This window comes from Varroa jacobsoni, unplaced genomic scaffold (assembly GCF_002532875.2).
Source record: "Varroa jacobsoni isolate VJ856 unplaced genomic scaffold, vjacob_1.0 scaffold_353, whole genome shotgun sequence".
Taxonomy (NCBI): Eukaryota; Metazoa; Arthropoda; class Arachnida; order Mesostigmata; family Varroidae; genus Varroa; species Varroa jacobsoni.
The window spans coordinates 208,314-233,398 of record NW_019213255.1 but is presented as its reverse complement, the minus strand read 5'-3'; the positions used below and the strand labels follow the sequence as shown (position 1 = coordinate 233,398).

Sequence of the window (25,085 nt, the reverse complement as noted above, 5' to 3'; positions counted from 1 at the left end):
AATCTCCTCGGGCTTCTTAGAAACCTCTTGATAACTGATAATAACGTAGACCGCGTATTTCAGCCAACGAAGACTGTTTTTGATTTTATTGAGGGTGCGTTTAGGGGGGAAGACAGTGGATTATATCACATTTTCGTTCGAATAGTGACAACGACGCACTGTTTGCTATCATGGAAAATTCGTTGTCTTATCCTTAAAAACGTAGGTTTCCCTTTTGTGCCCAGAATGGCGGATGAACGCACGCCTGTCACAACAGACGTTTCAAACCTTGCTCTAATTTAGGTGTCGTACTCTCTGTAGGAATACTGTTTATCACTAAATATAATATCACTATATATTCACTTTGAGGCTTATTTAACCGTTCAAGAAATAAGCAATAGACAATCTTCTCCGTTGATAAACAGGGGATGAGGCAGAAAGATACCGATTTGCAATTTCATGAGAGGCAGCACCCTGTTTCCTTGTGAAGACAGAGGAGACTTCAACTCGTAGGTGTAAAGATAGTACAATCAGCCCAATACATTTTTTGAAGTCCAGATGGGTGCAAACTGGTTCATTAGCGGGCTAACTAAATTCTCAAATGTCTGGTATTAAACTTCAGCTGAGCGAGTTGTCGTAATAGGTTGAAAATAAGAAAAGAAGAATATCATCAGTGCGTGATCGATCAACAAGCATAAGTCATATTTTATGATTGTTTACTTTGCAAGCATCTAAACGTTTGACGCGTTCCGCCACCCAACACGCAGTGCCGCGATGTGTTTTCATTCCACTCCAATTTGACGAACATAATATGACTCAGTATCGTGTACTATAAATATAAAGGAAGCTGATAACGGATATTATGAGTATGGATGTCACTGCTTCAGCACAATACACATTGCTATAGGCTCAAAACCTCGACGAACATCACATTTCCGTTTTATCTACTCAAATGGAGAGCTACTCTAATATCATAATCGGGAAAAAAACGTCTACCGACTCTATCTGCTATTAGCACCTACAGCGGCAAAGCATGACGTAACATGGTTAGTGACACCAGCCGATACCCATGTTTCTCTTGTTCAATAAAGCAATATTTACTCTGTCGAATACTATTATCTTCATTATAAACAAGGTAGTTTTTTAAATAATCGAATTCGAGATAACATATATTAAAAAGTCTGGATAATCCTTATAATTTTAGGCAACATATAACAGTTCGAACACAATAGACCTGTTAGTTATTAATTATATTGTGTAAATTATACATAAATATTGACATAACAATGTGACACAGTTTATAACATATTTTATACAACATACATTTCTATTGCAGTAGTGTGTGTACTGTATTGTAATATATTTTGCTGGGAGCCAGCCGTCTGATGGAATGTCTAACGGCGATACCGGACGTAAAACGCGAAAGACAGAACTTCGAACCCAGGTAGAGACGAACCTCGTTTCATGCTGGGAGCCGGCTGTCTGATGGAATGCCTTACGGCGATACCGGACGTATAGCACGAAACATGGAGGCAAAACATAGAATACACTTCATAAATATTGATGCTAATAATTTGAGATTTCTGATTTCTTTAGTACCTCTGCTGATTGAACAATCGTGCCATTATTTTTCAGCTTATTCGAGACAGGATAAAAAAGCATTTGGCCGTTGACAAACTTAAGCAAGAGTATGCATTCCCTTGGAAATAGGGGCAAATTATTTATTATCTTGTACCCGCATTCACTTAATCGTTATGAAAATATATATCCACAAAAACTTATAAACAATAATATTAATGAGTTGCAAAATCAATTGTTAAAAACTAGTTCAGTTTTTGCAAAACGATATCGCTCTGTCTTATGGCTCTTATGGAAAATCGTCTTACGGCTCGATGGTAATATTACAATTAATCAAAAACGGCATGGTGCTTCAAATAATTTTCTGGACGTAAGTTATAAATATTGTTGGACCACATGAATAATAAAAATTTAATAAAAAATACAGTAAATACTTAGACGAAGCAAAACTTTTTTTTGATATGTACAATTTGTGTACTACAACTATGAATTTTAAATTAATAACGAGCCAGTTCGAATTTATACGTAATGCAGAGAAAAAAATTTGAATGACAACAAAGACTTTGTCTCAAACGTCTAGCAACGAATAACCATATTGTTATATACGGTCAAATTTATTTTTTTTGTAACTTTGTTTAATAAATATGCTTGACAACACAATGATGTTTCGGCGAATATGATGCGATCCCATTATATTAACTATTCTTGAATTGCTACAAGCACGTTTTTTTACTTTAGTTTTGGACCTATCATTTTTTGTCCTGCAACGACTGAGGTCTTTGACGCCAAAATGTACTTCTCTCGTACAACGAAATCTTCGACACTCTCCTTCAATAGAATAAATCACCTAAGAAACTATCATCGGAAATTTCGCGTATTAACCCGTTTGCTTCACGCTAATTCCAAATCGCAGCAAATTTCATTAATGTGTAACACACCCAACCAGAGGGAGCAACATGATTTCGAGTACAAAAATTCTCGTTTAGCTTTTTGCTAGCAGTATCTCTTGTTTGTTGTTGTTGATGGACGCGTCTTATCCATTATGGTAGCGCAATCGATTCAAATTTCCCCGCCTTCTGGAGCAGGTGGTCTCCACCAGAGGGCACTGCTGGGCCACAACAGTGATCAACAACAGTGTTGAGAGACGCTCTGTGACAACAGTGTGCGGTGTTCCAACGGAATTAGTTGAATTTTGTTGATCGCTACCATCGGCTGAGTGTACTCTGACCCTCCGTGGGTCCTTCCGCACCTGGAATACCAAAGCAAAGTGAAGTGAGCACCTGCACTTAATATCTGTGGGATTTGTGCTTTCAACCAAACGGATACTATTCGCAACCCCTGCTCCACCGGATAACCATATCATAACAATAATATACCGAGCAAAGACGCGGCTATTGGGTACGTGTTCCTCATCTTACCGCACATCCCACCTTGATAACTAGTATAATTCCACATTCATTAGGTTTAGATATGATGGGTGAACAAATTTCCAAACGGTGCGTGGCGTGCTGTGTCCTATTTTCATACCGAGAAGCATCTTTCGGTGGCTGTTTCTCTTCCAAGATGGCGGCCGAACCTTTAGTTTAGTTAGGCCTAGTGCGAATTTGCATTCGTTATTCTTCCACTTCGCGCAGAATCTGCGTTCGTTGTTTGTGTAGGAGATATTTCAGATCACCTAGTTGACTCGTAGTTCTCATCTTAGACCAAACATCACGTAAACAAACCGTACCAAGTCTCGGGGCTTGAGGCGCCCCTGTATTGTTTTCAAACGGGCGACCCCCACTTGTCAAAGTGAACTGAGCGGTTGGCCGGCCAACGCTAGACTGCTTCCCACAGGAGCTCGTTTCGACTGCTCTGAAGGCTTGTGAAATATATCAATGAAGCAAATGGGTACTTTCGTCGACGTAAGATCTACTGGTTGTCATGTTTGGGTCGAAATTTGTTGTGCTGTTATTAGCGTTAGTTATACCCACTCATCTTCCTTCTCGTAAACAGACGAACCAACTCAAGCGATCCGCCGGTGAGGTTCCTATTACCCGCCTTGTTGTTTTTAATTAGCCTTAGGCGCCCCTTCCTTGGTGTTATGTACTCGGTTTATAACTTCACATTCAGAATGGACCATCAGTGCTTCCTGGGTACCTAGACACGTTTAGTGTTGTGATGGGATAAAGGAAAATTCGGTGATTAATTTTGCAGTGGCCAACTTCTAACTGTTTAAATGAACATATTCGATATGTATACATGTATGACTTGCTAAGCATTCTATAAGCTGAGTGGGGACTAATGTTCAGCTGTCTGCTAAGTTACTCGAATTGTAGCGGGCTACGGCTCACGTACTCGTTGAATATTAGCAAGTCTGTCCTGTAACTGTTCACTATTCAAATACGGTAGTACTTTACGACCGTCTCTGCCATTAATACCGCTGCGTGTTATTACTGTCACGATTGCTACATTATACAGCGAGGCTTTGGTGCGTGTTGTGAGAATGCGCTACATGCTCGCTCCCTCCCCCTGTGCATCGTACTGATTGCTTGCTATTTTTGAAAAACACGATGTTTATATCATCTTCGATCCGTTCCGTTCGTTAATTCGGTTTTGGCTGTATAGTAGCGTCAACTCGTGTGCTGAGTGACAAAGAGGTGGATATATACCGGTAGCTTGAATTGCGACGTTGGTTCTGCCCGGGGATATTGGGCCAGCGACAGTGAAGTGAACAGGCTGCTGCTGCTGCGGACATCGAGTGGAGCTCCCGGTTCGGCTCTGCCCGTTCATCTGTCGGACTCTCCTTTCATTTGACGGCTCTACGGCAGCGGCGCCCGCTGCTGCCGGCGGACCATGGGGTGAACGAACGGGCTAGCGCCGGGAACCGTGATGGTACCGCCGCCAGTAGCAACCAGTTCATCGTGTATCCATCAGCCAAAAAGCCAAAGAACGGAATGGCAAACGGCAGCACAGGACAGCTAGCTAGCGGATAAGTACAGCACTCGGCTGACTGTCTGGGCATGGCGATGTCTCCACGGGTCCAATCCGCAACCATTGATTGATTTCACTGGTTACTTCCGGAGATCCGAACACCGCTCAGGACTCCAACGCCGCCAGTATCGAAGCTGTTTTTGTTAGCTTTCGGTTGCTGTCGCTTGCAGCAGTGTCAAGTGGAAAGGGAAAAACAACCCTCAACGAGAATCGAGTTACTGTTTTTGTGAGTGAGGATGCATGACTGTTTGAACAAGTGTGTGTGTGTGTGTGTAATGTTTGTCAGTTCGTAATCGTAGATGTTTGTAAGTAAACTTATACGCTATAAACTGGCCGATATCTTGTATTTAATAAGAAAACAACGGGAGGGCTATAGAGGCCTTTTTATCGCTTAGCATGCACAGGTTCCTTACGTTCATTGGTTGAATAATTGGAAGTTAAGACTGTGGACTCCACTAGAAATTCGGAATCCGGGGTGTGAAACATTTCTACGCTATAGAACTGTATGGTTTGTCACAACAAGGTTGATAGAGGAACACAAATTAAGACTCTCAAAAACAGAACGTGATTCTTAAATAACAACCTGTAGCATTGGTAAACGGAACAGTTAAAGAAATATGGTACCTTGAATTAAACATAGGTTTACGATGTCGCTACAATAGTCTGAATATTCTTTGAGAATTCTGATTGGTTGGTATCAAGTAGTTTGTTATGACATTATATCGACTGCGTGAGAAACAGTTTTTGTAGCTATTATCTCGGTGAAAAAATGTATTGTACGTATTTATATCCACAACAGTTACCTTGCTTGAGTATTTCATGTGACGACCAGGTAGTGTCTTTTAGTTTCGTTTTATTGCACACAGACTGTTGTGCAAAAATTTTCTTTATAGTGTCCACGTGTGGTTAAATTTGATGTTTTATAAGACAGGAAATTTGAGAAATTCTGACTGAATTATAGTAATGTACTCGTACAGCGTAGCTCTATTGTCTATCTCAAAAAATATCACTGACGTGAATTACAGAGGTTATAATTTTCTCGATACTAGAGGCCCTAAATAGACATTTCTTTGTAGTTGTATGTTTTAACAAATGCAATACTCTTTTTTTTTTACCAATTGCAGCTTCTACGGCCGGGAAACCGTCAAACACGTTCGTTGCTCAATTACATCAGAATACGCTAACTATTAGATACGTTAAACGTGAGGGTAAGCAGCAGCCGTAGTCGGGTAAAAGAAACCAACGAGTAAAATCCACGCATTCGTTAGCACTACGGTGAACTCCTTTTGCCTATGCAGGGTGGTGGTGTTGCTGCTGCTGAGGCACGGGCCGCGCACAGCATGCTGAAGTGACCGAAGTCTACGACTCTCGTTGGGATGCAATGCACAGACCCCACATAAGGTGGCAGTTGCCTCTCCGCAGTTGCAATTGTCGCATTCATTCTAGCACCAATAGTAACAGGAATAGCAGTAACTTGTTGCTATTGAAAAAGGTCAGCATTGTGCTCATATTGTCTTTGTCCTCTGTGCACGCTGCACGTCAGCGTTGCTTGACGTGTCTCGCTTCTCAGGCTACCATAGCCTCCGACCACAAACCACGACAGCAATGAAGGAAGGCTCCATCGTGCGTCGCGTTTTTGCGTGTTGCTCGTAGCCGTTGAGGCCCCCGTCTGTTGCCGCCGGCGGCGGAGTAGACATCGCTCGCCGCAGCACCCGCCGGCCAGCCTCAAGATGAACGGCGAGGGGCCATCGGTGCCCATCACGACCTTAGCGGCCGTGCAAGGGCTTACCGATCTCCTGAGCGAGCTACCTTTACCGGTCAGCTTGCCAGGCGCCTGTGGGCCCGCTGCTCGGCCGTTAGTAGGACCACACGAAGCCGATGAGGTCCGAAACATTCTCGCGACCGCGAACTACCTCCTACCGCAAGTTATGGAGGCCCTATCAAGGACCAATATCGAAAATCTTGACGTAAGTCCATACACATTACTGTTTAGATCTCTTGAAATTTCATTAAATTTTTGAGATATTCAGTTGTATCTACTTTTAATCTCATATATATATATATATATATATATATATATAAATGGTAAATACGCGTCTTTTGCGTATGTTTTAGATTGAAGATGGCGGTCAGCCTCCACCAGGCAGCGGGATGTCACACATGTTACAGCACCTGTATTCGCAGCAGCCGCAGCTACTAGCTTCACGGTCTGCTACAGGCGTGGGACAGCCGAGCGGTGCTTGGGGTCCCGGTGCCAACCAGTTCAGTTACCCCTCGGCCGGTCAGCCTAATGCATTCCCGCCGCACCATACGCAAGCAAATAACCAGCAGTTCGTGGCACCTCAACAGCAGGCGTCTTATTACCGCCAGCAGCAGCAAACGAACAGTAAAAGCACTAACGGTAGCCAGTTCAACAACAACCAATTCAATCAGCAGGGACAACAAGGTCACTATCCCCCACAGAAGGATCACAGTGTTGCCAATATACTAGAAAATCACCACGGAGGTTATGGGCAGAATAATCTTCCAGGAGGCCATATGAGCGTACTGCACGGTGCACCCCAGTTGCAGCCGCAGCAACATAACTCTATGCAGATGCCACCTGGCGGTCCCATGCTAAATAATTATATGGCACCAACAGCTAATGGTGTTACGGATTCTACAATGCTCGATAAGCACATTAACGATCTTGCGCAAGGCTTTCCTGGAACGCCAATAGATCCTAATCTTCAACCGGCAACCGTTCAAGCGCCCCCAACTCCTACACAGGTTACTCCTGGTACACCCAATACGCCGCAGACAGATAAAACCAACGTACCTCCGAAGAAAAAGTTTCGCTCGCGTGGTAAAGACCCAAAAGCATGGGGCGGGACACCAATTAAAAAGCGAAAAGAACCAGAACTCCGACCGGACGAGCTGTCGACAATGGATAGCCTTATTGCGTCTTCCCTTACTGAACGGGTTAAACGGAGAAGGCGAGGCAACCAGACGAAGTACACGGAAGAAGAAGAAAAGAAGGATGAGCAAGATTCAGAGGGAGCAGTCGATGCAGGCGCTAACGAAGATGGGGACGATTCCGATTTCGAGGGACCGAAGGGTAAGGAAAAAAAGGACAAAGGGGATAAAATCGATGGGACTTCCGGTACTAATAATAAAGAAAAGGCTACGACGAGTCCTAAGAAGAACCATAAAGAGCCGACACCCCCTCCTAAAGAAATTATCATCAAAAAGGCAAAGGTTAAAAAGGTGCGCCGTGAAGCTATACCGGAAGCTATAACAGCTGAGGAGCTTATGGAAAGCACCACTTACCAGAGATTCACGCGACTTGTCGAGAAAATCTTCGATGCTATGGAAGACGTAGACTTAGCCCAGGCCGTCGACGAGGAAGATACCTGCCCTGAAGAATTCCTAATCCCTCATAAAACTCTAAAAGAGCTAACTGATGAAAGCGCCAAGCTCAAAGTCTTGCGGGCTATCAACCAGGTTCCTGCAGACAGACTTGTTCGGTAAGGCTCCTTTGTAAACTTATGCGACATTCATTATTGATTGCTCGTGGTTTCCTTATATATAATACTTTGACCATTTCTTATATTTTTCTTTTAAATGAGTTAACAGTAGTAATCGACGGCAAGCTTCTGCAGTACACACCTGCATGCTTACATGTTATTTCCTGTTTTTATGGCGGGTTTAGGGTCAATTTGACTGATACATCATCGGCGTCATTAACTTTTCTATCATACTACGTTTGTATAATGAAGCAAAGATGTTTCTAATTTGACCTCCGGTAGTAATTTTTCTAGTGGGCCTGTAGTACAAAACGATTATCCTTACACTACATGTACCCGTCGGTTTTTTTAGAGTAGGGACAGTAGCCCACCTTTGCTGTCGGAATTTGTCTTCTTCTCAAGATAATTATTAGTAACGCTGTGACTTGCTAAGATTCCAAGGTTCCTGTCTTCTAATGCATGATTGACAGTGTTGCTGTCTTTTTTGTGCTAGAGCCTCTCCTATTTTCTATCAGGGAGTAACATCGTCAAAAATGTGTACGGACGAAACTATTATAGTATATACAATTAACGATTAGCACTTTAGTTAATTTTATAATCGCATTAAAGAGTCAAGTCTGACATTGGCGGGTTATTGATCTTACAATTATGCGTAAGAAATCTAACGTCCTTCCTTATTTTCTTTTTGAGTGAAGTCTTAGCCGCTCATCCTTTTAGACAGGCCATGGTACCTTTTGCTCAACACACATATCTACTTCGCAGGCCGCAAATCAGATTCTCGTGTCGCGGAGAAATAACAGACACAAGTGTTTGCAGGTTGTAAAATGTTTGAATACAACTTCAAGCTAGAATGGAACAAGCGTTCAGTAAGAATCGATTTGTCGTTGCAGGTTGCTGACCATTTTGGAAAGAAATATTTTGGATGGCTGTCGCGTATGTCTTAGCGGCGATCATGATGAAGATGAAGGGGCCGCCCTAGAACTAATGATGGACAAAATTCAACGAAGTGCAGACAGCTCGTTGACGGCTCTGTATATCATGACAGCAGCCGATATGCCTGAGAAGGTCTTTCTGGAGGACGTGATTGAGCGGATAGTGACGTTTGTTAAGTTCCAAGTCCAGAACACCATCTTTCCAGCCTTTGATCCAGCGTACCGGATATCAAAGAAGGATGAAGAGTCTACAGCGTCACTTAAACAAAAACGCTATTACTCGTCTATGAAATCGCGCAGTCAGAAGAATGTTACGCAACTGTATAATAAGCTTCATGAAGCAGTGGGCCTGTTGGCTGAACTACTGAAATTGCAGTCGCTAACGGATACTATCGTGTTGAAGGCGTCCAGCCTGGGTGTGAGCCCTTTCTTTGTCGAAGGCGTATCTGAGCTGCAGCTAAATGCTCTGCGTCTGGTCACGGCCATCTTCACTCGGTACGTGCCGCATCGTCAACTTATCCTTGAAGACATACTCGCATCGATAGCACGTTTACCCACTTCGAAACGAAGCCTCAGAAATTATCGACTGAATTCAGAGGAACAGATTCAGATGCTTACCGCGCTGGTAAGTACATTCGATTCCGTAAATATTTTGATGTTAATATTCTCAATGATTTGTAACATACTGAGTAAGGATGGTCAGTCTTTGCTTTTTTGATTAAAGGTAAAATAGGTTCATTGACACAAATAAATTGACACACGTTTCTAGCTTATTTGAAGTAAAAGATCTACCCAGAGAATTTTCTACTTTATGGATTATTTATTTATGGAGTGGCAAGGAAAGGTGCCTTATAACACGGTCAGCGAAAGTTAGAAGTCTTAATAACCAGTAAGTAAGAACAAATTCTTGTTGTATTCAAGATATGGAAGCTTACGATCTTTTTATAATATATAGTAAGTTATCATATAACTTATACATAACAAAATATAAATAACATATACATATATGTTATGTATATTTCATGGTGTAACTGTGAGAGCCGCTAATTTACACAATATGACCATACTTTAAAGGGTAACACAGCCATACCTTTGTGCTATTTCATTGTTTTAATAAATACTTCCGGCTAAGAAAATCTTTAATTCAAATCCCACCAGCAACATGTGGTACACCGTGAGTGCGATGAAATTTAAAACACATTTTATATAATATAAAGTTAGAAAGATAATATTGAAAATCGAACCAGTTGTTTGTAGGTCTTGGAATTCGTGCTTAAACTCGTTTAAGAAACTATAGTCATATTCCGTATCCGAAAATTCTTGGCTCCAAATTTATAATGTAATTATCGTTTATTCAGTAGGTAACATGTATTTGCAGAACGATAAAGTAAAACATACCTGAAATGTCTTTAACGCCGAGTAAATGATCTTCCATAAAACAGTTTTTCCATAAAAGGGACATAATTTCTAAGCCGATTTTTTCAATATCTGGCACTTGTGGAAGACTATGTGAGCAATAAAGAAACGATTATAAAAATGCATTTTTTCATAGCGAGAAACAGATTCCTTATTTCGGCGTATTTGTCCTCAGCATTGAGGACGATTATATTCTACAATTACGAGCTTCGCGCAGGTGTTTTTTCTATACTAGGACTTGTTTTGACGACACCAATGTAAACAATTATTGAAATGCTATGTAAAGCCGAACTCGGTGGGGAAACATATTTTTTTAATAAAATTTTTATCAATGTTTCAATTGGTACGCATAGTAGCGTAATGCTTCGAGGCTCTCTCATTTCACCATTAATGTGCAGCTCTAGCAATAGACCAGTAAAATTTTTGAAAATGTTTTCGCACTGCTTTGTACTAGTCATGTCGTTTTCAAAATATTTCTGCATCACAGTGCTGCAACATTCATAATATTGAAATACTGAATGTCCATTTAAAACGCAAATTATTTCATACATTATTTCGGGCAAACCCGTTTTAGAAAAGTGATCGGGAGCGTTAGGATCGTTTTTTTTTCAGTATACGCACAGCTATGTGCAAAATGTTCATCGCTGTAAATTGTAAGCTAATAATGATAAATTCATGTGAAATATATAATTTCATTCCAAATATGCATCCGGTATCGACTCAGTAAACTTGAATTAACATGACGTTGTTATAGCCTTGCAAACGTTCAGAACTTAAGCGAATTCATGATGGAAATATTTTCTAGACGCGACTGTGTGTAAACAAAATAAGCTTACATATACTTAAAAAAAAATTTGTAGAAATAGAAAGAATAGTGGCGTCTGAACAGGAGCAATGGACTTGTAAACATACAAATAAATGCTGCAGCATCGCCTATTTCCGCTGTCATAGATGACATATGGTATTGATCTAGAAGTTACATTTTTACCATATAACCGTCATTTAAGTCTGTTTTAATTGCCAGTATCACTCAGTGTGTTTCTTTGTTTGGTTTAGGTTCTCCAACTGATTCACAGCGTAGTTAGACTGCCTGCGGTGGAAGCTACGAAGAAAGAGGATAAAGAAGACAGTCCCGAGAAGAAAAAGCCTGCTGGCAGTGCGATTAGTCGGGATAAGGATAAGGAAAGTGGAACCGAAAAGGAGGAATACAAACCTCTTGATGAGGTGGTGCTGATGACTTCGTATGACGAGGCACTTCGAACTGCTGTGAGTTTTCTCTCGGTCTTTCTCAAGAAGTGTGGAGTCAAACACGAGGAGATGGATTACCGGTAAGTCGGACATAATTATGTTCAAATGTGAAGCTTGCGAAATTAGTGCCTCGCGTGTGAAAGCGTAGGTTTTTCTGAAGAAATCCTAGGGACCCATCTAGGCTGTTGGATTTTGTGCCTTAGGCACGATATATATATATATATATATAATGCCTTTCAAGTTACTGGTGTAAGTAGCCTTGCTTTTAAGTCGAAAATATCAAGATAATGGCATTGTATTTTTCTAATGTAATTACCACCAGAATACTCGACGATACTAAAGGTAATGTCGCTAACCATTTTGGATTATGCTTTCCATGTTTTAATGGAAACAAATTATTGTTCTCTAATTCGTGTTTGCAGGCCTTTATTCGAGAACTTCGTACAGGATCTTTTGTCAACTGTGAACAAACCAGAGTGGCCTGCCTCGGAACTAATGCTCTCACTTCTAGGCCAACTGCTTGTTAACAACTTTAGCAATAAAAACCTGGATATGTCTATGCGAACGTCTTCACTAGAGTACCTTGGTGTCGTTGCAGCCCGACTTCGCAAAGATGCCGTGCAAACCAAAATTCGACAAGAAGTAATAGATGATATTCTCAGACAGATTTGTGACGACAATAACGATGATGATGATATGATTGTTCAAAGCAAATCTAAAAAGAAGAAAAAGAACAACGCAGCTAAACTTAAGGTATGTTGTAATTTTTAAGTAGGATCCTAATAATCATATAACTAGTTACAGATGTAAATTTGTAAACAACATGATGGTAGTATTCTAGAGATGTCAACTTTCACCTTTTCGTGTATGTCGACTTATTGTCCATGACAGGTTCCTTAAGAGATTAGGCGATTTTGCATTGTAATTATGTTTGGTACTAATAAATTATTTAGTGGTCGAACTACTGTTCGAAAAACACCTTTACCTGCAGTGTTATAAGGATCTCAAAGGTAGAATGTTTAACGATGTGCATGCTGATCGAATGTAATTGCTGAACTGATATACAATCTTAACTGTACGCTCCGCGCCTCACCTTTACGGCCACAATGACAAAAACTTATGTCATGTCTCCGTATGGTTTTGTTTTATTTGTGCGCTTATATACGTTTACACAAAACCGTAGTAAAGCTTCGCACAGTGTGGTGGCATGGTTGCTATGACAATGCTGGTAGCAGTCGTCATCATATTGCTAAACGGTTCTTTTCGATGCCTGCCAAAAACAATCTTTGCTCTACGTATGGCTTCATTCTTAGAAAAACAATACCATCTGGTCGAGAGAACAAAGTCAAGTTTAAGGAAATTCCGTTGAAAAGCTAGCTTACCTTTTTTTCGGTGAAGAGGTAGTGCTTTTATGACTCATATTATGCTCTTTTCGATGTATGAGACACAGAATGTTTGTCTGTTCTACTGTCCACAAAACCTCTAACCATCAACTTTTTTTGCTTAGGGTTGCGCATATGATCATGTGTTTATGATCATATAATCTTAACACTGTTCTATCCGGGTTTTCGTATATACGTGACCCATTACTTCATAATCTTGTAAGAGTCGCATCTCGTTTTGTGAAGCTGATCACTTTGGGACCAGGAGCTGTCTGTTACTATATTCATAGTACCCCCTGTAACCCTGTATTCCAATCCTAATATGATATCAACATCTTCTCTAACTGAGGTGCATTTACTCAGTTCTACGTGTTTATATATATATACGTGGATATAGTATCCTCCCTAAATGGGCTTAGGGTATGGCAATGTACTATGGTGCAGTTCTGTTTTTTCGGACTCCTACTCTTATTTTTTCTATCTCTCTGGAGTCATATAGAATACAGGTGTCCCCTAAAGGTTTGCTGACTCTAACCGAATGTGTTTGGAACTGGCCGTAGACCGTAAGTACCTAAATGGTGTAGAACGTAAGCTTTTCATAAAGTCTGTTGTTACAGATTTGCATATCTGGAGGTCAATAAATCGGTCTAGCTGCTTGGTATTTGTCCTGGTCGAGCGCGTGGTCATGTGTCCTTACAATTTTAGAATGCGGTTTTTCTTTCAGTGGTCGGGTTCGATTCATAGTTTTTCATAGGGCAGCCCTTTCTTCAGCTAGTATGGTCCAGGAGAGCCAACACTAAGGCAGCAGTACCAATACATGTTCGATAGACACGATTTTCCTGACAACTGTTGTATGTCACTGTCGATCGATGAAAATTTCGGTAGTAAACTAATGTGCACATTGAGACGCGTGCGACTATGTTCAAGATTTCCATCATAATACTGATCACGAACCGTGTAACGGTTGCGATAGCGCCTTGTTTCTAAGCGTCATTCTAAATAACGAAGAAACTGGGAAAAAAACTGCCGTCACTTTTGTCCCAAACCTAAGAACAAACATAAGCATAAGAACAAAAATAACACCGATTTAGCTTATCGTAAACTGTCGGATGGAGCCAAGATTACCCCTCCCTCCCCAACACCATCCTTTAAGCACTCCCTTGTGGAAAAATATTTTAGTCAGGAAAACAAAATCGAGAACAGAAACCCACCAAAAGATAACGTGTCCGCACTTCTAAGGAACAGACAGACAGCACCAGCGCTAATAAATTTAGTAGGTTGATGGATAAACGTAGTTAGCGGCTAGTAGAATTATTCGTCAATAAAAAACCATACAATTTCTAATATAAAGACAGTTTTCGCAAGTACTGTTAGCGTAATGGATCTACCCTGCATACCGCATAGCGTCTGATGTATTTCTGACAAACTTAATTTTATTTTTAATTGTTGTTGTTCCTAACTGGTGGCTACCAGTCGGAAGGCAGCTGATAGCGACAGTAGTGGGTACAAATTTTGAAACATTTTTGATATGTTCGTCTAAGCATTACCTAAGCATATACTTACCAAAAGAAGAATGATGAGGATAGCCTTAGTATTAGTATTATTTTGTGTTTAGTAGGTATATCGACATTTTTTATTTGCTACGACATTTGCTTGTGAGGATATGCCGTCTGTGTGATTGTCGGATATTTTGCAATTGTTTCCTCGACACAAAGGTAATTGTTTCTCAGTACCTATTCTTATTGTTATTGTTTTTGTTTATTCCCATAGGAGGAACGCGATGAGGTGACGATCCTTCAACAAGCTCTGCTTCACTACCTCGATGGAAACATTGAGTCAGATCATTCGCTCGAGTTCTCGAAGCGCTTCTATCTCGCACAGTGGTACAAAGACGCTGTGGCGAATGCCAAAGTAGACGCTGCACAAAAGTCTGAAGCCAAGGCAGGAAGCGGAGGTAAGTCAGGCAGTAAAATTAAAAGATAAGGGACAGTCTTTGATTTAGATGATTTGAGGACTAGACAGTTAGGCATTCACCTAACCAGGAATTCGTATTAGCAAACTTAGTTTCGCATTTCTGAAGTGGTAACTTAGCATATTTTCAGATGAAGACACAAGGATCAAGAAGGAAGAAAAGAGAGCCAAATCTGCGTCTGAGAAAGAATCTCCAAAGAAAAAGGAGATCAAGAGTGAACCAGAGGACGAAGATGAAGCTCAGAAGGACGACAAGGATCAGATGAAGGTGCAGAAGTTAGCCGAAAAACGCAAGAAATTCGTGTGCGAAACCATCCAGCAAGACTACGCTGATTTTGGCACGATAGAGATTATGCGAACAACGCTTGACTATGATACAGCTGAGCTAATCTCACGTTTCCTTGCTTCACGAAGACCCTTTTCACGAAGCTTCGACATATACCTTTCACAGATCCTCAAGGTTTTAGGAGAGAATACGACTGCCGTGCGTACAAAGGCAATGAAATGTCTTACCCAAGTGGTCGAGGCTGATCCTGACATATTAAGACGACCCAACGTCAAGTTTGCGGTTCATTCGCGTTTACTTGACTCAGCGACGTCAGTACGTGAAGCCGCAGTTGATCTCCTCGGTAAATTTCTTCTACAATCACCGGAGCTCATTGATGTTTATTATGACATGCTGACTCAACGGATACTCGACACAGGTGTATCTGTACGTAAGAGAGTTATTAAGATCCTCAAGGATATCTGCGTGGAGCAACCCGACTTCGAGAAGGTGCCGGAGATCTGTGTCCGTATAATTCGTCGAGTCAATGATGAGGAAGCCGTTAAAAAGCTCGTTGGTGAGGTTTTTCAATCGATGTGGTTTGTGCCTTGTAAAGAGCGCGAAACAGAACGAATCGAACAAAAAGTCAAAAATATATGTCATGTTGTGGCAGCCTGTCGTGACACAGGACTCGAGTGGTTTGAGCAGTTGCTCTCAAATCTCCTGCGATCTAAAGAGCATGAGCCAGCATTGCCTCAAACAAAAATGGCCTGTCGCCAAATAGTCGACTGCCTTGTTGACAATGTACTGGAGCTAGAAGGCGATCAACAGCAAAATGCACGGCCGCATCTTATTGCTTGTTTGACAACACTCAACATGTTCACCAAGATCGAACCTGCTATGACCACGAAGCATTATCAGGTTAGTGATATTAAAAGTAAGTATATACATATATACATGTACAAATTTTGCTATTTCAAACTAATTTCAGTTGCTTGCTAAATTCGTGCATATAACAGACATTTTTTTAGGGTTAGGGTTTATGGAAAACAACATTACTATAGATTATGTGCCTTTATTATTTTGAAGGATTTAAGACGTCTGCTGGAATAATACATGGTACTGTCTACATGGTTAACTAAGATATGTCAAGTTACCATACATTCTTATAATTTTAGCACTTTATACTGCAAAAAATAAGTTTTAAATCTATGCTAAATTCCATCCTTGCACACCTGTTGCAGAATTCAAGCTTCTTTTGCCAAACGGATCGATAATAACAGAGGCTCTGTATTACGCAGACCTTGTCGGTTTTAAGTTCAACATGTTGATGTCTATCGTCGTTGATTGAATTATGTCGGAACGTCTCGGACTTTGAATCATGGCAGCATTATCTGTATTCCTGTGAACTTCGGCATTGGTTATTACAGTAAAGCGCCGACTGTGCTGGTGATATGCTCGTATCTGCAAAGTACGAATATGGACAAAACTGCGTTTTTCAAGATTTTTGTTAATTATTTTCACACACTTCCTAGCAAAATGATGAGAAAAAAATGGCATGAAAGTATTTGTATTCCGACTTAGCCCACGACGCTTTTCTAAGGCGTTTTAATTCCAAGGTAGGATATCTTGCCCCATTTTTTTTAGCTTAACCTCCATATGCTACTTTTTTCGTTGATATGTCAGTCATTGAAGTACTTGTCATTTTGTTTGTAACCCTTTGCTATTTATCAGGCTGCTTGCTTACCTTCTTGAGCTGAACTTGTTGGCTCTTTGAGTCAACAGTTTCCATTTTTTATATCTTCAGTTGTCAAATACAGACCATTTTACACCGATTTAAATAGCGGTTTTAAGCATCCAGGTCTACTAAATGATGAAGAAGAGCATTTAACAATAAAATGGCTTTTGCATCATTATAGCTGTCTAAGGACAAACGTTCTTTCCTAAGCAGTTTTGTATTTTCAGTTGAACTGGTCAATTTAATTTGTTGACATTCACACCGTTGTGAATTAAGTGTTCTACGAAGAGTTATGAACACATAATTTAGTTCTCCTCTTGAGTTTCACCAAACGGACAGAGGAGCCCCCTCAAGGTGAATGTCTTGCTTGTCAGGAAAAGCTCAATGTATTTTGTGTTAGCGATTTGGGTAGACGAGCTTTATTTCTTTGACAGGTACAGTTTATAGAAATATTTTTTAGCTGATTTTATAAAGCGAATACGATGCAGTATTACAAAGGTTTAGCTAACTGGAAGCCTACCATATGCTTTCTTCGCCTTCCCTGTAGTGCGGAGAGTGTTCGAAATGGCTTATAAAACCATCAAACAAGTAATGGGTTTCCGCTGAACTTGGACTGAGTTTTTATTTTAAAAAAATTTAGGATATTCAAGTAGTAGGTTGATCAATAAAAAAATTCCTAGTCGAAATCCAATAAACTACCTTTTAAAAATTGAAACTTTCAAACGAGTTAATACACATAGCGTTGAATTGATCCATTTTGTTGCTTAGGTAGTATTATTTTATATTTAAGAGGTCACGGTATCTCAAGGAACGCTATTAGAAATCCACGAACATGCCTCAAAATACGTAATGCAACACCAGAGAAGTGTTAAATTTGAGACCAATGACTTAAGGCGAGTGTTAAGGTAGTCAGCGTTTCAGCTGAGAACTTACCTCAAGACGTAGTGAACTCGAACATATCAAAAATGATTCGCTGAAAATAAATGGTCCCTTTCGGGCTCAGTAAAGAACTTTTGCGGGTGTATTTTATGTATTGCGTCTAATGTTCTGCTCTTCGAAAATGAAGTTTTGAAGGATCATTGATTACTTTAATCTACAAAATTTTCGAATACTTTAAGGCAGTTGTAGCTTTGAATTGGTTTTTGCGGTGCTTTTTAGTGGAAACGCTTAGCTTTGAGTGTTTGAAACTCAAGAAAAAAAAATTAATAAAAACTGTAGTCTCCTTCATTGAAGTCAAAATGTACTTTTTGATAGTTTTGTCTATTTCGCTAATTTCATACCTTTGACCATGTGGCATCGTTTTTATTTTATTTTGGAGAAACTAACGTCGTACTATTCTATTGTTCGAATTCAGGTGTTTCAACCGTACCTGTCGGTAACTTGTACGACGGTGGCAGAGCAAATGATCATCAAGTGTGTCGTGAGCTGTCTAGAGCTGGTGGTGCCTCTCGTAGACCATCCCTCCGAAGATTTCCTTGTACAAGTCGAAGAAGGATTAACTAAGCTCATCTTACGTGGACATTCGGCCGTATTGCCGTCTGCAACCAGCTGTCTTGGAAAGATAGTCAATCTCGTTACCAAAAATCACAAACTGGTTCGCGATTGCTTTAAGAAAATTGTCAAAACACTAGAAATATGCAAGAATGAGCCTGATAAAGCACATAAACCCATTTTGATGCGCAACCTATTTACGGCCGGACTAATCTGCAAGCACTTCGACTTCGAACATCTTCAAGATCCCGCTACACCTGAAGTGAGCGAGAAAGCTGCTGTGTTTGACTGCTTTATCCATTTCAACAGTCATGCTGATGAGGCTATTCGGTTAAAAGCACTGCAAGGCCTTGGCTCTATGTTAAATCGTCATTACGATCTCATGTTGGGTGATGACGTGAAAAATCTATACAACTATATCCTCACAAATCCTGAGGTAACGGCCACGTTTAAGGTATCTGTGTTGACTAACATTAAAACGTACCTGCATGAAGAGGAGCAAAAAATGATAGAAAGAGACCGCGAATGGGCTAAACAAACGAAAAAGGAAAATTTAAAAGAGATGGGTGATGTGGCATCGGGCATGGCTTCCACCGTCATTCAGCTTTACCTCAAGCCAATCCTTGCATCGGTCATCTCAAATCATCTACAGGTTCGTAAGCAAGCGCTTTATGTCATACAACTAGTACTTGGCCAAGGCTTGGTACACCCCGTTCAAATGGTGCCGTACTTATCGTGTCTCGGCAGCGATGATGACCCTCATACGCGAACTACAGCAGAACGACTCTTGCAGGAGCTTGAGAAAAAGTATCCCGGCTTCGTTCAGATGAAAGCGGGTGCAGGAGTTCGACTAAGTTACAAACTCCAGACAGTTCTGAAAGAAGATCGTCTGCAAAAAGAGGAACGCCTTATTCGAGGCGTGCGCATTCAGGCGGACGGACAACCAATTGCCCGCAATGGTTTCTTGTACACAGTGTTACGATCGACAAGACAAACGAGAAGAGCTTTCTTGCTCTCACTGCTTAAGCAGTTTGATGATTCCAATCGGACGCCTCTCATGGAGTTACTGTACATCGCGGACAACGTTGTCTATTTTCCATACCTCGTGCAGGATGAACCTTTGTTTGTAATGCATCATATTGATATTCATCTCTCCGTTAGTGGCACTGGTCTTCTGCATAATTTCCGTGAACAGCTTTCACGTCGAGGAGGTCAAGAACAACAACGCAATGACCAACGACGACTGGGCAATGAGAGCGACTCGGATGATGACGATGATTTGGAATCGCTTATTGAAAGACTTCCACAGGACACACGAGTAGCTCAGGAGTGTATGATCAGCTCACACGCTTGTGTCTTGTTGTTGCTATGCAAACAGGCTCTCAAAGAAATATATGGATTGACCGATGCCAGGATCGCGCAATATTCTCCTAATGAACAAGCAAAAGTGTATGAGAAACAAGTGAGTCGGAAAGTAGGCGTTCATTTTTCTCCCTCACTTACCCTTGAGAAACTTAAAGAGCCCGGTGGATCGTTGGACGTTAAGCAGCATTTAGACGAGGACGGAAAACGCGCTCTTGTTGAACAGTACATTCATTTTCGCCAACTAATGCTCAGCATCGATCCTAATGATGATGATCAGGATGAACAGCCTCAGGTAGGTTTGATCATAGCTTCCTAATAATATAATTAATAAGATAATGGTTATAGGAGTAAGTCAAATTGACAACATTTTTGTTTTCAATTACCTTTCCTTTCAAATTAACACCTATGGCATTTGGATAGTGGATCATTACGTTTATGAGACGCTATACGCATAAGAAGGTATTTGTGTAATGTCAAACAGTTACCATTTCTCTATTCACAGACCATTGAAAGCAAGAAAGATCACTAAACGATAACATTTATTGAATTTCAGGGGCCACTTGTGACTCGCGTTGAGGAGTCAAGCAATGGTATCGTTCTTAAGATCTCAAAGGCGCCGCCACCGCCTGAAAAGCCGGCTCCACCGTCAGCTACGACGGTTATACTGCCGCCCGGCCATGAGGTTACGCCGTCCCCTGAAAAGAAACGTCGCGGACCAATTCCCAAATTGAAACTCAGCGCTGCTAAGGAGCCAAAAACTCCTGGTCGTCGGGGCCGAAAGCCTGGCAGTGGGCGTGGACCAGGAAGGCCGCGGAAGAAGCGAGTCGAGTCGTCGGAGGAAGAAAGCGAGAACAATATGGACGATTCTGACTACGAATAGAAGCTTATAGAGTAGCAGTCAAGCACAGCGCGACTTCTCTGCTATTTGTGTTTGTTTTTGTGCTGCAGAAGATGCGCATAGGGTTATCAAGGTCGTCGAGAGGTCGAAAAGTGTATACAAGATAGCTCTTATAATTATATTGGTATGATGATGATGATAATGTTAAGGCCAGCCAAGACGGAAAAGGTAGGTGACGGGAATAGGCGTGGCAGGTATGTGTGTAATGTGTACCACAAAATAACAAATATCCGATATATGATGGTCACAAGTTGCAATGTGGAAGTTTATGCCAGGGCGACCTTTCTTATCGAGAATAATTCTCACTGACACGGTGAAGATGGCCTAAAAATGGTCGCAGAGAAGGATGCTGAATCATAAAATGACTGCGTGTATGTAATAGGTAGCCCTAGTTGGTACTTGTGAACCTCCTAATTGACGATGCGATGCATATAAAGGTACACAAAACGGTGACCAGGTCTGAGGCGTAGTAAATCCTCATTGGCTGCGGTTTCTGCATTCGTAAGACGCAGGTAAAATGTACTAAATAACGACGATGGTGTTTAAGCTATGAGACCATGACGTTCAGTGGTCTTCAATGATTTAGTATAATTGAGTGATTCAGGATGCGAAAAGTGTAGTAGAGTAAGAAGTTCTGGGATTATTAGACGTTGCCTTACACAACTATAACCAGAATATATAATTTCGATTCTTAAGTGACCGTTTGGGAAGGGGAAACGGATATCTACACGAGAGTGCTGAAGCATACAATGAATTGAGAAAATACGTTAGGCAGGTAAGCGACCGAACAAGAAAGAAATATGGTTGGTGGATGCATAGCGCTGTTGCATCAGCGAATGACTGTAAAAGTGACTATGGATTAATTACTTAGTGAATGAATTATATAGATTTATTATTATTATTTACAATGGAGTGGAGCTAGTAAAAGCGAGTATGAACGAATGTGTAAATAGATTGTACGATAGGATGTACACAGCAAAAAATGGGAAGGCTAATGATAATTATAGGCTCTTCCGCGTTGGGGTCAATTGATAAGCGCTAATAAAGGAATTAATGCTGTACACACATATAGATTCAATCACACAAACTACAGACATTAACACCTAAAATTGACAAAACAGCTTAATAGGGAAAGAGGGGACAAAGCGGTCCGATCGATTATGTTACCCTAATGACGACGTTAACATTAGAATGAAAACAACAGGGGAGAGGGAAAAAGAAGAAGACGTCAGAGCGCCGCTGACGATGACAACGCTTGCCACCCGCCCTGTACATAGTGTATATATTATATTATCAAACCTAAATGGGAAATTCAATTTAAGGCGAAGAAAGTAAGGCAGAGTGGCAGCAAATAGAAGAAGACTCTTGTTGGACGTACTCTTGTTCAGCTGTTCGAACAACAAGTGAACCGAAGTGGATTAAAGTGACTATGGACAAAACAATTGCGGATTAAAAAATGAGTAAACAAATGACGGCAGTGGAGAGTGGCACATTTGGCTCACGTTTGCGGTGAAGGATCCTTGTCTAAAAATTGGTTGGTTATTACTCCTTTGGTTAGATATCAGCAACGAAGATGGTATAAGTTGAATCAGCTTTTCACAAATAAACGTAGACGGCAGAAACAACATCAAATCATACGCAACTGCCAATAGTAAGAAAAGGATCAGGCAAATCAAGAAACCGTTAGATAACGAGTAGCTAGGGCGTAATCATGGTTAAAAATTCTCTTTGGGTTATTAAAATGCATGGTTTGAAAATATTATATTACTGCAAAGCTCATAAGTTTTAAAAGTATAAAAGATGGAACTCTAGAAAATCATTAGTTCATAAAATTTTACTAAAGAAAAGTACGACGTGACAAGCTTAACAGCGCTCATTCAGTTTTATATTGAATAGATGCACCCTGTTTGAAAAAAGTCTAGTCCATCCTATCCAAACATTTTAAGTCAATCAAAATGATTACAACTCAAAAAGTATTTTTTACAGGCAGGTTTTACATTTGAACATGACACATCGTAACAGAAAAGGGCCTAACTAGTTATGGCTCGATTAGTTTAGTTCGCCGTATTGAAGATCATTGTGTGAAACACGAGTAAATGAGTTTAAATTGATTCCACCTTTACGATAAGTTAAAAAGCTGAAGTCAGCAACAGTCGGTACTGGCATATAAATCTCGATTTGTGTGACCTATTTATAATTTTTCTATAGGCTAAAAAAAACAGTCCGCTGCTGCTTATATTTTTTTGTGTTCTACAAAGCGAGAACTTGAACCCATAACCACTTGCAGCGAAAACAATTCGTTAAATAAATAGCGCCGTCAGGCATTGTGTACCGTAAGTCGCTCCAAGTAATGTATTGAAAGCTTTACTGTTATTAAAGAGCCAGAAAGATGATTCGGAAATATATATACATAATTACGTTGCAGACTCTGTGGTTATGTTGGGCGCAGAGTGCTATCGTTTATGCCGACTGCTGCCATTCTAACCAAGTTCGCAGAGGTTAGAGTTACAACAGCATTGCAGGAGTAAGAAGGAAGAATATTGACGGAAACAGATGGAGTAAGGACTGATAAAAGAAAAAAAGTTTAATGTTCTATTCTGCTTGCGTGTCTAGTATTTGAAATTATCAAACCAAATCTGCCGCTATCTTCACGGCCGCCACCTACTAATATGATTATGTGTATCATAGTTAGTGTAAAAGAGTTTCGCTAAGTTATTTCTAGAGATAAATACAAAAATACTGATATAATAATAACAACAATAAATAGAACGAAAATAAAAAGAGAAAATGTATTATTGGTGAAATATATAAATATGTAAAATGTAAATAAAAAAGCTAGCAAAGAGTTATTTGCAGATGACGTGACGCGTTTTTATTCTCTAAAAAACAAACGACAAATAATTCAGTGCACAGGATTTCTTGAGAACTAAGATGTATTATATCTTAGTTCTCTAGATTTTTAAATAGATTTTTCGATTTTTGTTTTTCTGCCTGGATGACTTCATCGTTATATGTGAGATAAAATAAATCGCGTTACATCAGGATTAACGCCGTTTCAAAGCCTAGATTAGGCAGTAGTATACGTGTTAAAATTGTTGGAGAACCCGGGATATCGTGGGGGAACGCTTTAAAGATGAGCCAAATTTTTACAAAAAATTCGTTATAATAACGATTTTATTTTGATAAAGGCGAAAATGCTGATTAGGCTTTTAAAATATGTTGCTGTTATGCAAGATGCATCATCAAAAAAAATCTAAAGATGGCTCTGCCGCCTTTATTCTAAAATTTTTGTATGAAAGGTATTCTATGGTGTAGTCAACCAATTACAAGATAAAATTTTAAAATTACCGCGGGAATCTGGCAAGATCGGCTTAGAGCAGCCGTGATGCCGTTAAAAACCTAAACATTTACCTCTAAGGAGTTTATTTTTTATTTCTATACGCGAAGCATGAAATCGCGACAAATGTATATCACATACGACAACTTGCAAAGACAAAGTCATATCCCTTTACTATTTGTAGCAAAACCTAGGCTGACATCAAAGAAGATGATGTTGTGTTTGGTGGGATTAGAAAAGGATGGTGCATTATAAGCTGCTCCCGCCTGGAAAACAGTAAATTTGGATCTCTACTATTAATAAGTAAAGAAACTACAACAAGCTATGTCTAGCTTCCCGGAAAAATTTGAGAAAATTTGAATAGCACAATTTTAATGCGTTTGTCGTATGGCCCGGATGTTACATAATCTGGTTCGATCTGTGCAGAAATATCTTAATGGTGTTAATTTACATTTAATACAGGGATGCAAAAGTAACTTGTCACAATCTTCTGCCTAGATACCACAGAATTTGTACAGTGCTGGAATTATGGTGTTACCAGGGGAATGGCAAGAAGTCATCCAAGCACATTTGTTTATATATGAACATTTTTTTTTTCAATTTTAATTTATGAACAATTAATACTTCCGAAATTTTAAATAAAAATCATAAATCTATGTCAAATCAAATAAACAATAGTAAGGGTTGCACTGAGCACATTCAATTTTTTCTGGTTTAGTATTATGTCAAAAATGCTAATAGTGCTAACAGATCTATTAACGCCTGTAAAATATAGTCTGAACCTTTTCATACTTAAAAATAATTAGGTTGCAAAACCATTATTGTTATTCTTGATAGGAATAACTCTAAAAATACGAGAATTTGATTGGTATAGTGTCGTTGATATGTATCTCCTATACTAAGACGCTTTTTAATCCTATAAATTTATTGATGTTGTGACGATAAAATATTATCATTTGTTTTTCATAAAATAAAAAGGAATTCCTGTGTACTCATCCCTTCACCC

The 25,085-nt window shown here is 40.1% G+C and overlaps 1 protein-coding gene across 1 annotated transcript; it reads left to right on the top strand.

The window, feature by feature from the left end:
* Positions 1 to 2,804: 2,804 nt before the first annotated feature.
* Nipped-B (Nipped-B cohesin loading factor) lies at positions 2,805 to 23,602 on the top strand. The gene is made up of 10 exons (XM_022831780.2): positions 2,805 to 2,955; positions 5,655 to 6,497; positions 6,646 to 8,036; positions 8,927 to 9,593; positions 11,441 to 11,712; positions 12,055 to 12,385; positions 14,785 to 14,968; positions 15,117 to 16,171; positions 18,343 to 20,136; positions 20,398 to 23,602. The coding sequence occupies exons 2-10, from the start codon at positions 6,261 to 6,263 to the stop codon at positions 20,722 to 20,724; spliced, it is 6,258 nt and encodes a 2,085-aa protein (XP_022687515.1). The 5' UTR covers positions 2,805 to 2,955; positions 5,655 to 6,260; the 3' UTR covers positions 20,725 to 23,602.
* The last annotated feature ends 1,483 nt before the right edge of the window (positions 23,603 to 25,085 follow it).